At 42.1% G+C, this 14,171-nt stretch overlaps 1 protein-coding gene across 1 annotated transcript in view; it reads right to left on the bottom strand.

The window, feature by feature from the left end:
• LOC124286628 (serine/threonine-protein phosphatase 5-like) overlaps window positions 1-14,171 on the bottom strand; it is a 41,219-nt gene that overhangs the window by 10,555 nt on the left and 16,493 nt on the right. Inside the window, exons 6-13 of the mRNA XM_046723012.1 lie at window positions 10,787-10,852; window positions 10,155-10,253; window positions 8,167-8,272; window positions 7,394-7,454; window positions 5,781-5,862; window positions 5,308-5,395; window positions 3,160-3,379; window positions 734-815 (exon numbers count right to left, since the gene is read on the bottom strand). Coding sequence (XP_046578968.1) covers window positions 734-815; window positions 3,160-3,379; window positions 5,308-5,395; window positions 5,781-5,862; window positions 7,394-7,454; window positions 8,167-8,272; window positions 10,155-10,253; window positions 10,787-10,852 — 804 coding nt within the window. The remainder of the gene's footprint in view (window positions 1-733; window positions 816-3,159; window positions 3,380-5,307; window positions 5,396-5,780; window positions 5,863-7,393; window positions 7,455-8,166; window positions 8,273-10,154; window positions 10,254-10,786; window positions 10,853-14,171) is intronic.

Consider the following 14,171-nt stretch of genomic DNA (forward strand, 5'->3'; position numbering starts at 1 on the left):
AACTGTTTCACGTCAGCATTTAACTTCATTTTTCATCAGGCATGTGTATCTCGTGTGCACGCCCGAGATAGTGGCTGTTCCGTTTCTGCGGTTTCACCCCGTCGCGACAGATAAACAACTTTTGCGCTTTCAATTATGATAGTTTCTTAAACAACTTTTTTGGTAGAGTCCGGAAAATTTTCAAATGTAAGAAAGCTGTTGGGTATTAGTAAACGATAAACGTGTACTATTTATATTTATGTGGCAATTTTGTACAATGATAAAATTTGCAATTTATCGGTCCGTTTCTGACTCAAATGGACTGTAGAGATAACCAGGTCCACTACAGTGACAATGTGTTATGCTGTCAGGTATGTCATACAAACAAGTCATGATGCCTGACCTCCCACTTCTTCTCTGACCTCTAACAAAAAGAAGAGAACTTTTAAACATTTTCTTTGACTGACCTGAAGGGTAAAACTATCTGCAAGTTTGTTCATGTCCTGTCATTCAGCAGGAGAGAGCTTCAGTGCCATTAACTATTTGAGGGAGCACAGATATTGTGTTAAGCAACCAAGGAGACTAGCAGACCCTAGGACACGGTGAAGTACAGAGTGTTAATACTTCCAGGGATCTGTTCCACTAAGCTGTCACAAAGCTAAGGACATAACTCCCATAATTTATCATAGACTGCCACTGCACATCAATTGATTTGAGGAATAGTGTTCAGGACCACAGAAGTAAGACTACTCACCACAGCTTCATAAGAAGTGAACTTAGGTGTGAGATCATTTCCTTGGACAGTTATGAAAGCTCCTTTGTTACCCATGGTATCACTGGAACAGCAAGTCGTCAAGCATAAATAAAGAAAATATTAAAAAGCCATTATCCTGACACACAGAATGCTGGAGCCAATCACAGAATATCTCTCCCAAACATGCAGTAGCCAATCACAGAACACTGTAAATAACGAAATTTTTGCGAGCATGATATTTTTGCAAAAATTGTGAATGACTTGAGCTCGCAAAAATATCATGACGTAATTTACCGGTCAAATGCTATAAACAATCAACAAATAACGTGTCTCGTTATCTCTTTATTAGACACCAGTTCATATAATCAACGACAGACCTAGACAATACATCAATTAAGCAATGACAACAACTTGGGGGGAAGACTAATTACTTTGGTGATGTCATTGTCATTAAACTTTGCTCCTTAGTCCAAAAATATAATAGAGGCATTCCAATCAATATAATCCCTTTGAACTGTTTTAAGCTTATCTGGCCTATGTAGTGGGAGTTGTTTTTAGGAAAACATCACTGATAGTAGTGTACTTCCATGTGTATGCAGATATCTACTTTAATATGTGATTGGATTTACTTTAGGTAGAACTTTCAGTTGCAAATTTTTTAGATTTGGGAAAGTTGCAAAAATATCATGACACAAAACGTCTGCTGGTCGCCACTCGCAAAAATATCGTGACGCAAAAATTTTGTGATTTACAGTATCTCTCCCAAACATGCAGCAGCCAATCACAGAACATCTCTCCGACAAATACAGCAGCCAATCACAGAAAATCTCTCCCAAACAAGCAGCAGCCAATCAAAGAATATCTTTCCCAAACATACAGCAGCCAATCACAGAATATCTCTCCAAAACATATAGCAGCCAATCAAAGAATTTCTCTTCCAAACATGCAGCAGCCAATCACAGAATATCTCTCCCAAACATGGCGCAGCCAATCACAGAATATCTCTCCCAAACATGCAGCAACCGATCACAGAATAATCTCTCCAAAACATGCCGCAGCCAATCACAGAATATCTCTCCCAAAGAGGCAACAGCCAATCACAGAATATCTTTCCCAAACAGGCAGCAGCCAGTCAAACAATATCTTTCCTAAACATGCAGCAGCCAATCACAGAATATCTCTCCCAAACATGCCGCAACAAATCACAGAATATCTCTCCCAAACATGTAGCAATTAACAAAGACAGCCAATCACCAATGTTCTCCCAGACAAGTAACAGACAATCACAAATGCTCTCCCAGACATGTAACAGCCAATCACCAATGTTCTCCCAGACATGTAACAGCCAATCACCAATGTTCTCCCAGACATGTAACAGCCAATCACCAATGTTCTCTAAACATGCAGCAGCCAATCACCAATGTTCTCCCAGTCATGATACATCCAATCACCAATGTTCTCCTAGTCATGATACATCCAGTCACCAATGTTCTCCTAGTCATGATACATCCAGTCACCAATGTTCTCCTAGTCATGATACATCCAATTACCAATGTTCTCCCAGTCATGATACATCCAATCACCAATGTTCTCCCAGTCATGATACATCCAATCACCAATGTTCTCCCAGTCATGATACATCCAATTACCAATGTTCTCCCAACATGCAGCAGCCAATCACCAATGTTCTCCCAGACATGCAGCAGCCAATCACCAATGTTCTCCCAGTCATGAGACATGTTCTCCCAGTCATGCCAATCACCAATGTTCTCCCAGACATGTAACAGCCAATCACCAATGTTCTCCCAGATGTCACTGTTCTCCCAGAGACATGCAGCAGCCAATCACCAATGTTCTCCCAGACATGCAGCAGCCAATCACCAATGTTCTCCCAGACATGCAGCAGCCAATCACCAATCACCAATGTTCTCCCAGACATGCAGCCAATCACCAATGTTCTCCCAGACATGCAGCAGCCAATCACCAATGTTCTCCCAGACATGTAACAGCCAATCACTAATGTTCTCCCAGACATGCAGCAGCCAATCACCAATGTTCTCCCAGACATGTAACAGCCAATCACCAATAATCTCCCAGACATGCAGCAGCCAATCACCAATGTTCTCCCAGACATGCAGCAGTCAATCACCAATGTTCTCCTAAACATGCAGCAGCCAATCACCAATGTTCTCCCAGACATGCAGCAGCCAATCACCAATGTTCTCCCAGGCATGCAGCAGTCAATCAACAATGTTCGCTTAGTCATGTTACAGTCATCAACAAAGGGTTTTCCTAAACATAGGTCAGCCTAAATCACATGTCTTGGTTATCATGGGGAGGTAACAACTATTCAAAATATAATGTAAATTATTAAGACCATATTCCCAATTGACTTAATGGAAGCCATCACCTGGAACAGTTCTCACCAGTAGTTTGGGGCTGAGAAGACAGTGATGCACTTTCCATCATGAGCCATCTCATAACCATCATTCTTCACTTCATGGCTACGGATGACGTAGTCCAGGTTGTTGTACTGCAGAAACTTCTTTGTGACATCAGGACCGAACTGGACCCCTACGCCTCTTTTGCTGGTGGATCTCCCAGGCTGTGGCTGTGGGTCCGACCACAGGAGTTCACACATGATGCCTGGGCAAGAAAAGAAATGTTTCGTTTGTCTAATACTTATCCTGGACTTTTTGCAGCTGTATGATGGTAGCCTTGGTGTCTCAAGATGAGAAACAACCATACAGGCACCAGGATGGCAAAAAACCTAAGAACAGAGACCTGATAAGTGTCCAAATTGGCAAATTATGAAAATTGATAATAATTCTTAGAATACTACCACAAACATTTGATTGCATTTTTCCTGTGAACTTATTTCGGAATCCACAGGTTCAGCTTAAATAAAATTCAGCTTGAATAGATGTCCATGTACTTTGTGTTGTCTGTCTTCCTAGTGGTCCTCCAAGCACTATCTGCAGCAGGTATCTCCCCTAACAGAACCTCATGACTTTTCCTGGGGTACCTTAATGACATTAAAATGTTCGAAGACGCCCACATGCAAGCTGCCTCTGTTCCCGTGAGACAGTCTTCTATGATACTTAGGAAAAAGCAAATGTTATCATGTGTTAGATTAAACCAGTTACAAATGATATCAGCCCAGTTCCTGATCCATCAAATCTTATGTAGTGGACGGCATGATAATTTCTTGGCTTCAGGTAGAACTGATTCCAGCAGTGAAGAGTCAGATCTGGTACAGTCACTGACCCCATTGACCTTGCAGACCTTCTACCTTAGGAAAGATCTCCATCTTTAAAATAAAACCATTTGTCTTCAAGATGAGCACCCCATCCTGTGAACGATGCGTCTGTGCAGATGTGGTGATCTGGCAGAGGCATCCCAATTTGAGTCCCACGGATGACATTGTCGGAAATATTCCACCATCGAAGTCCTTGAAAACTAGATTCAGAGGCACTATGACAGAGTTGAGCTGTGTTCCTCAATGCTAACTGATCCAATCTTGAATATATCTCAGATGGAGACGGATGAAAGATTTTGCATAGAAGTTACCTTCCATTATCTTGGATGTGACCTCTTGATAACGATCCTCTGGAGGATAAACTAGGCTTCAGCCGGTGTTATATATTTTGCAAATAAATTTCTGTACTTTGTTAGTAAAACTCAGACTCTGACTTTTCCAGATGTACAAGGAACCTAAAATTCCATCTAACGTCTCTCCCTGAAGAGAATAATTGCCCAAACAGTCTGGATACTTGAGTGACGACAATCCGTCTTTCAAATCCATGCTAATCTTAGACTGGAAGGAAGACTGAGGTAACTTGCGCTTCACTTTGTTGAAGAGGGGAGCCTCTGATCGCTGAATTTCCCTTGCAAAGTCTTCTTCATCAGGTTGAGGCGGCATTAGCATTGAAATAGTACAGTTAATGCAGCCAACTTGTCTGCAATTACCTGTAATTTGGCTGAAGTAAAATCTGGATCATCTGAAGCATCTGTAAAATGCCCCTGCCAGAAAAGCATCTATAAATAGTCATACCTTATAGCATGTAATGCTTGCAATATCTGGAAATAGCAGCTGACAAGCCTCACAATACGAGACAAAAGAGCTGAGGTGTCAAAAAATCTCCATGTGAATCCTCAGCAGACACTAATTTCTCATAGGCTGAGCAATTGTTTGGACCCAAGGAGAAGGACGAAATGTATGTAGAGTCCTTAGATTTATGCATCATAACCAAATTATAAGGTTTCTCCGTGTTTCTGTTAGGGGAGATAACTCCTTCAGATAGGGGTTGGAGGACCACTAGGAAGATGACACAAAAGCCATGGATTCTTTTTCAAGGTAAACTTGTGGATTCTCAAACAAATTTAAGGTGTTAGAGGTATGTATTCATATGAATTATTTACCCTTGGGGAAAACCAATGTTAATGGAGCTGAAGTCCCTAAATCATGATTAGGGGGAACATGGGACTTAAACCCATATCTTAACATGACATAGGCATGATTAGCTTAAAGACAAAAGGGCCAACCACGATTGAAAACTCATCCTTCTGCAGACCTGTCTCAGGAGGCTGTCTGTTCCGCTCAACTTTGCGGATGTCATCAAGGGTTACTGTGTCCTCCGAGAACAGGCCTCCATGCATCACCTACAAGTCAAGGAAGGTCTGGAATCAGTAGGCCTGGGTTAGAGAGTAACAGTTTTAAGAGTTTTGTGGATTTTTTTGTTCAGAATGACTGAGAGGATGAGTGAGTGGGAATAAGTGATTTGCTAGGTGACTGTGAAGCCAACCATATCATAGAGGCACTTGACGATGCAGGGAGGCCAGGTTCCCTGTCACACGCCAGGTTCTAGGAAATTGCAATGACAAACTCAGTGGTCTGTATGACACTAACTCAATTATTACAGGCAGTCATGATATATAGATGGAATACATTGCTACTAAACACATCACCAACAAAATACAATGTTGATAAACATTCGGTATGTTTTCAACAATCCGTACGGAAAGTGTATACAATAAGGCAACTCACCATGACTTTGTTGTTGATACAGTGAGCAAGTGGAAGCCAGTTGAAGACTTCTGTGAAAAGTTGAGCCATCTGACTTGTGTATGTGGCCATAGTTAAGGCAATAGATTGTACATCATCACATTAGTTTTGTTGTCATGCCAACATGGAACAATGGAGTCCAGGCACTGTAGCTCAACTGGACAAGTCATCAACAGTTTCAAATGTTGATAGAGATGGCCACTAAACAAACCGACTGTCAATTTGGATATTTACACATTGAGAATTATTGAGAATAAATGCGTCCACACACATGTAACTTGAACCAATCTGCAACAATGAATGAAATATTCTTAAAGATTCTGTTCTGTTTTATGCTCTCTTTAGGGACATATGCACTGTACTGGTGTACTGTACACAACCCTGTGGACTTAAAAGAACTCACAAATACGTTGGTATATGACCAGATGGTGGCCACATGAATACATGCAAACACCTAGTTGCACCTAGCAACGTACAGTAAACTTGGACAAAGTACTATGTGTCCCAGTCCACCCAGCTGTGAAGGGGTACCTCGTTTGGATGGGAAAGCCACAATAACTTGGTGGGCCTAGTGGCTGCAAGAGTTGTATGTCCACAGGGAGTTGAGATTGATAATACAATGTGCCATTGAGACTGACATCCAATGACCGAGGGAAAAAGATACCAGCGCCTTTAGCATGTACTAGTTGCAGTGGATATGTGTGTTATAAATATTCTATAATAATAATAAAAAACCCAAACTGTTATGCCATTACAAATATCAATACCTTTACAGAAAATGTAAGCAACACTTAAAGGAGAACACTAACACACAACAATATTTATAGGGTAAAGGCATTCTAACAGTAACCGTCCGTGATTAATATTGAACAAAAACATTGTAAAATTGCAATATACACATACAAAATGTACTCGTATTTCTCCCTACTATGGAAACACCTGACGTGCATATTGCCGATGGCTTCCTCTTTGATTCTACCTCACAACTTGACAATGACCATGGGTTCTGATGCAGTAAAAGATGTGACTGATGTCATTTCTCACATGGATGTTAGACCATATCAATACAAGCCGATTTTACATCTTGCAAGAGAAACTTCCAGTGAAAATGAAGAAGATCAAGCGAAATGCATCCCACTCAAAATGATTGGACACAGGACTGCATTCTTGCTTGGCTTCTAGTTTTTCTCTCCACTTGACACCTATGAATCCAAAACTTTCTCCTGCCTAAATCTGTCTTTCACTTGGAAAATGGAAGAAATGTTTGATGACGCTGTGCATTATAACATTGAAAAGACTCCCAATACATCATTGCGTAAGCTGGGCATTGCAAACAAATTCAAGGAGTGCTCCAAAACATACAGATATACATCTGCTGACATTGTTTCAAGTTCTGTTGCTGTTTCAGTGTTGCTTGGCAGATACACATAAATTGATACAAAACCTTTGGGGGTAATCATTTCAAGCAAAAGTGCAAAGTAGGTAACCTGTCTGAATATGTTTGTTGTTGAAAAGACATTGGTCAGTCCATGAAAACCTCTATCAACATCAAGTTTCTGATGTACACCTGATGATATGACTGATGGCAAGGATATTTTGATTTCACTTCTCCGTCAAATCCATACATCTGGTTCATTGTCACGCTTTCATGGTTCCCTGACAACAGAAACAAGAGTGATTAAAGGAAACTAAAACTGTACACAACCTGACTGGAATAACAAATAGATCCCCCAAAACACTAATGAATCATCTCATCAGAACTCTTTTATGAAGTAGCCCTTGTGTATTGAGGAGCCCTCAAGTCTCTATTTGTAGAGCTAAAACTTGGATGAGAATGAAATGAGGTAATTCTGTCTTAACATTGGATGCTCTGTGGTCTGTAAGCATGGTAAGAGTCAGCAAGGGACTTGGGTCTAAAGACACCTTGCACAGTATTCCAGGTACATCATGGTGTGTCTGTCAGCAGAGTGTGGGAGGATAGCCCAAGACTTGGGTCTAAAGACACCTTGCACAGTATTCCAGGTATATCATGGTGTGTCTGTCAGCAGAGTGTGGGAGGATAGCCCAAGACTTGGGTCTAAAGACACCTTGCACAGTATTCCAGGTACATCATGGTGTGTCTGTCAGCAGAGTGTGGGAGGATAGCCCAAGATGTCTCAGAGGTTTACCATGTTGGTTAAAGCAACATGCAGAGCTGACAAACCAACAAACATAATTGTTGCAATCTGGGATTTGAGCAAACAATCATAGGTTCCCAGTGTGAACAAACTGCACAGCGAATAGCAGTACCTTAGATGACTGGACAAGCCAGGTAAGAGACTAACGACTGACTACAAGTGACACAATGGTGTTGCAGTGTTCCAAATACCTCGAGCCATGAAGAAGTGATTGGGGTACAGTAGCTTCAAGCTGAATAGAGTCATTATACACTCAACAGAAAACGATCCACGGTCCACAAAGTCTCCATTAAACAGCTGGACTGAGTCAAGGCATCTTTAATATCATGTGTTGAAAATAACTAATTGTTTTCTAAGTATGTGATTGTTGTTGAATGAATGCAGTAAATGATACCAAAGCAGTACCAAGGCAGGCTGTAAATAATGTAGGTGAAATCATGCATGCCATTGGGTCATGATGACAAGCAGTCAGCCAACTCACAGAGCCAAGGTTACTTCAGCCCTGGCAGCCCAGCTGGCAGTCAGCCAACTCAGCCCTGGCAGTCAGCCAACTCACAGAGCCAAGGTTACTTCAGCCCTGGCAGTCAGCCAACTCACAGAGCCAAGGTTACTTCAGCCCTGGCAGTCAGCCAACTCACAGAGCCAAGGTTACTTCAGCCCTGGCAGTCAGCCAACTCACAGAGCCAAGGTTACTTCAGCCCTGGCAGTCAGCCAACTCACAGAGCCAAGGTTACTTCAGCCCTGGCAGTCAGCCAACTCACAGAGCCAAGGTTACTTCAGCCCTGGCAGTCAGCCAACTCACAGAGCCAAGGTTACTTCAGCCCTGGCAGTCAGCCAACTCACAGAGCCAAGGTTAGCTTCAGTCAGCCAACTGGCAGTCAGCCAACAGTCCAACTCACAGAGCCAAGGTTACTTCAGCCCTGGCAGTCAGCCAACTCACAGAGCCAAGGTTACTTCAGCCCTGGCAGTCAGCCAACTCACAGAGCCAAGGTTACTTCAGCCCTGGCAGTCAGCCAACTCACAGAACCAAGGTTACTTCAGCCCTGGCAGTCAGCCAACTCACAGAGAAGGTTACTTCAGCCCTGGCAGTCAGCCAACTCACAGAGCCAAGGTTACTTCAGCCCTGGCAGTCAGCCAACTCACAGAGCCAAGGTTACTTCAGCCCTGGCAGTCAGCCAACTCACAGAGCCAAGGTTACTTCAGCCCTGGCAGTCAGCCAACTCACAGAGCCAAGGTTACTTCAGCCCTGGCAGTCGGCCAACTCACAGAGCCAAGGTTACTTCAGCCCTGGCAGTCGGCCAACTCACAGAGCCAAGGTTACTTCCAGTCAAGTCAGCCAACTCACAGAGCCAAGGTTACTTCAGCCCTGGCAGTCAGCCAACTCACAGAGCCAAGGTTACTTCAGCCCTGGCAGTCAGCCAACTCACAGAGCCAAGGTTACTTCAGCCCTGGCAGTCAGCCAACTCACAGAGCCAAGGTTACTTCAGCCCTGTCAGCCCTGGCAGTCAGCCAACTCACAGAGCCAAGGTTACTTCAGCCCTGGCAGTCAGCCAACTCACAGAGCCAAGGTTACTTCAGCCCTGCATTCAAGACAGTGACAGATTTTTCAGTGACTAAAACATGAAGAACAATACAGGCTTTCATGGTGACATGCGATCAGGCAAGTCACAGTGTTTAACTACCCAAGCCCTTTAGTTGTCTCTTTCGACAAGCAACAAAGTCTATGTTGACGTTATTTCACAGAGGTCTACAATATGGAAAATACTAACTATCATCATGGTCCTCATGGGGTGAGGTTATACACATGAAGTGTAGAACACCTCCATTTTTAGCTAGTTTGAGATTAACATTTGGAACAGTATTTCACAAGCTTTGTGGTAGATTTATGCTGAAATAGGCAAAGTTTGGTAATAATCTCACAATATAATGGCAGGGAATGCCAGGAAAGTGAGGATTTGGACCAGGATCTTCACATGATGATGCTCTAACCATTCCATCTACCAACAAGGCTACCCCAAAGGCCCTTAACATTGAGGGGGAAGCCCAAAGTGATGCCAGTCAAAGACATCTAAACCCACTACCACAGGGTCCTAGAACAGCTAAGGGATGCAATCCATGCTTCCATGTCTGGGCGCCCCTAATTGTTTTCCTGGGTGTTATCCTAATGTGGCAAGGATACATATGGATTGTCTTCAGATGGCTCCCCGTTGAGAGAGAATATGTTCATGAGATCATAGAACTGGCCATGGATGTCACCACACACTGTGAACTTGTTGCTCTGAAACAAGCAAGGTATTTATCTTTGAAAACCAGAACCTAACATGTCATATTTTTGTTAAAATCAATCCATCATATCATTATGAAGTCTAAAATCAAGCACACTGACACAGTACAGGGGGCACATTCCCCTGGTCTGGTGCATTTCAGAAATGGAGGCTTTCTATTACCAACCTTTGGTACATTGCCATTGGATACCTTCAGTTTGTTCAGCTCCGGGAAGACAAAGATAAGGCTGTTCAGTAGTTTTCGAGACCCCAAACAATCAAACTGCTCCAGTTCACCACTAGACAGATCAGTATAGCAGCAAGTATCATCAAGAAATACGGAATGGTTTGGGAGCTTTGCTAGTTTTAAAGATATAAAATCCCAATCATCAAAAGGCATCAGTTTGCACCTGGCAGATCTGTATAGCAACTTTCAACAAGAAATATTCGATGGTTTTGGAGTTCCACAGATAGTGGATAGTTTTTCCAAACCAGAGGGATAAAAGTGAAAATGAACTCAACAGTGTACAGTTAGTTCTCCACATACCCCTGAAACTGTGATGTCAACTAAAGATGGCTGGATCTGAAAAAGTTTCTTTACTTGTAGCAGAATCTGTAATATGAAAAACCAAAATGTTAACAATGACCACATTATTTGGGGCAACAAAACAGGAAAAACAGGAAAAAGGGACAGATGAAAATACTACTTATTCTTGTCTTTCGTGAGCTTGTGTTAAAAATTGAGAAATATATAAGCAGAATTTGAACAAGATATGAACCATGATCAAGGGAATCAAGTGTGTGGATGAAGATAAATAGACATAAAGTTTATATGACTTTGAATATTCATGATGTTAGAAAACTTACCCTTACACAACACTTTTCTTTTTTCTTCTTCACTTTAATCACATAACCCAAAATGTGCCTCCACTATACCTTGTGCACCCCTTGTCACCAAGCAGAGTTTTCATGTAAATTATCTCTAATATTGACACACTGAGATGCCTGTCCCACAGTAAGAGGCGCTGATTGCAGAATGGTACCACCAATACGACTGTGCTGATCAGACACCCTCTTCACTAATCCAGTAGGACAACAATCCCTCAAAATAGTTAGTGTGACACTTTGTGACACATAGGAAATATTTTTCTGTGTAAATCTGAGTGCTTGAGTTTTGTGGTGGCAGTTTTAAGTTGTATCATACATAAACAAGAGCTCAACATTTGATCATGGGTCTTGTTGTCAGATCGTCACTTGCAAACTGAGTCTGAGGATGAGCTCTTCTGCAATGCCTGACACTGACCAGTCAACACTGCTGTGCCAATACAACTGGCCAGAACTGTTACGTCCACAACAGAGATACACAGCATACAGGTGTTGGTGAAGGTTCTCTCTGCTCCTGTGGTGTACTTTGCTTTGTACAAGAACAAGACATTAAAACAGGCCACCAGTGTCATGTTGCCCAGTAATGATATTCCATTGATGACAAATCCCAAATCAAACCAGGTGCAACAAACCCCAGATGTAGCACATTTTATGGTAGGATTCAAGTGAAGAAAGTAACTGTAATGTGTTGAATCTGTATAAGAAGTAATTACCACATGTGGGTGAGAAACCCATTTGACATAACTGGAATGAAACATTCAAGGCCCGTGATTTGCTACTCTACGGTGATGACCTGAGGTCAGATTATGACACATTTTCCAGATCAGAGTTCATTCATACCCTCTTCTTGCTTCTGTCAAACTCAGCAACAACATTTAGTTTGAGAGTGTTCAATAAATGTTGCTATGATCTTTCCCAGTTTACATTATAACAATCAGATCAACTGAAACATCTGAGGAGTGTCACACTTGGTATTAGTAGCAAGACAGATGACTCATGAACATTGGGTTAAGTATTGCTATGTAACTGAGATGTTGAGTATGGACAGAACATGTATGGATTGGGTGCAAAAAATGGTGGGATTTTATGGTGTGTAAGAAATGGATTACTGTACTCGGGTCTGTAACATAACACTATCAAAGTAATAATCTATATGAGCTGATAAAGATTCAAAACACAAGGAATCAGAGTATTCCCCATATTTAAATACATATCCTGACACAGTATGTAATGTTCCGCCTTGCTTAAATCATAACACAATGTATATAAATAATGAATGATCACCCACACACACCCTCAGACGAGACTGCTCCCGCATGTTTCTGTGTTAATCATAGACAGGTTGCAAGTTCATCCCATTCTTGAGGGAATGGAAAGCTGAGCAGGCAGTCACAAACTGTTCACACAGGGTATGTATATAAATAAGGGGACACTATATCTTAAATAATCCCCAAATAGAATAGTGAGTTTGGTCAACTACATAACCCTTGTTGAGAATGTGTTTGGGTCAGAGCAAGGACTAGACTAAGGCACTTTGTCTTCAGCTCCTGGGCATGTTCTCTTCACTAGTATCGCAATACGTCTGTGACAACACTGTGTCCATGAAACACTGCAAATGGTGGTAATTGAAAGATCAAGAACTTGGTATTTGATGACTGTCTCTCCGTTTCCACCTGGTCAACATGGTAACGAGGAGGTGCAATAAGATGTGGGGTGAAGGGAGAAAAAGATTACATACTTGGTTGACACCATCAACACCTTCTAACTGAGAGATCTCTGAGGTCCAAGTTGGCAACCTGTCAGAGATCCAGTCGAGCACGGACTGAAGCTTTGAGAATTGTGGAGCACAGAAAAAGGACAAGGTGTCCTGTGTACGGTTCCAGCAGCTATCTTTGAAAGTTTAGGACAAGATGCATTTTCAATGGCTGAAAATGACAGGTGATGTTGATGTTACAGTAGGAGTACCATGTAGAGGAATGACTGGAGGCAGTTAAGCTCACCAGTAGAGGAGCATCATTGATGGCCTCAACCCAGTGCCAGAGAGGAGTTTCCTGCAAACTGCAGGCCTGTTCAAGAGCACCTGCTCCAACACATCTGCACTGTCTGAGCCAGAGCTGCATCTTTAGCAGTAAAGAGAGACTTCACATATAGCTCCTCCTGGGTCTAGTTGTTGAATAACTTCTTTCCTCAAGATGCAGCTAAAACGGCGGAGATGCACCCCATCCCACTTCCTCAAAGTGACCTTGTCACCTTTGCAGAAGTCAGTCACTAGGGGGCCTTTTCTTGTTAAAAACACCTGAACATTAGCCTATTCTTGTTACAAACACCTGAACATTAGCCTACTCTTGTTACAAACACCTGAACATTAGCCTATTCTTGTTACAAACACCTGAACATTAGCCTACTCTTGTTACAAACACCTGAACATTAGCCTATTCTTGTTACAAACACCTGAACATTGGCCTCTTCTTGTTACAAACACCTGACCACTGGCCTATTCTTGTTACAAACACCTGAACATTGGCCTATTCTTGTTACAAACACCTGAACATTGGCCTATTCTTGTTAAAAACACCTGACCATTGGCCTATTCTTGTTACAAACACCTCACCATTGGCCTATTCTTGTTACAAACACCTGAACATTGGTCTATTCTTGTTACAAACACCTGACCACTGGCCTATTCTTGTTACAAACACCTGAACATTGGCCTATTCTTGTTACAAACACCTGAACATTGGCCTATTCTTGTTACAAACACCTGAACATTGGCCTATTCTTGTTACAAACACCTGACCACTGGCCTATTCTTGTTACAAACACCTGACCATTGGCCTATTCTTGTTACAAACACCTGACCATTGGCCTATTCTTGTTACAAACACCTGAACATTGGCCTATTCTTGTTACAAACACCTGACCACTGGCCTATTCTTGTTACAAACACCTGAACATTGGCCTATTCTTGTTACAAACACCTGAACATTGGCCTATTCTTGTTACAAACACCTGAACATTGGCCTATTCTTGTTACAAACACCTGAACA

The sequence above is a fragment of the Haliotis rubra genome, unplaced genomic scaffold (assembly GCF_003918875.1).
Source record: "Haliotis rubra isolate DU_JTF1 unplaced genomic scaffold, ASM391887v1 Scf388, whole genome shotgun sequence".
Taxonomy (NCBI): domain Eukaryota; kingdom Metazoa; phylum Mollusca; class Gastropoda; order Lepetellida; family Haliotidae; genus Haliotis; species Haliotis rubra.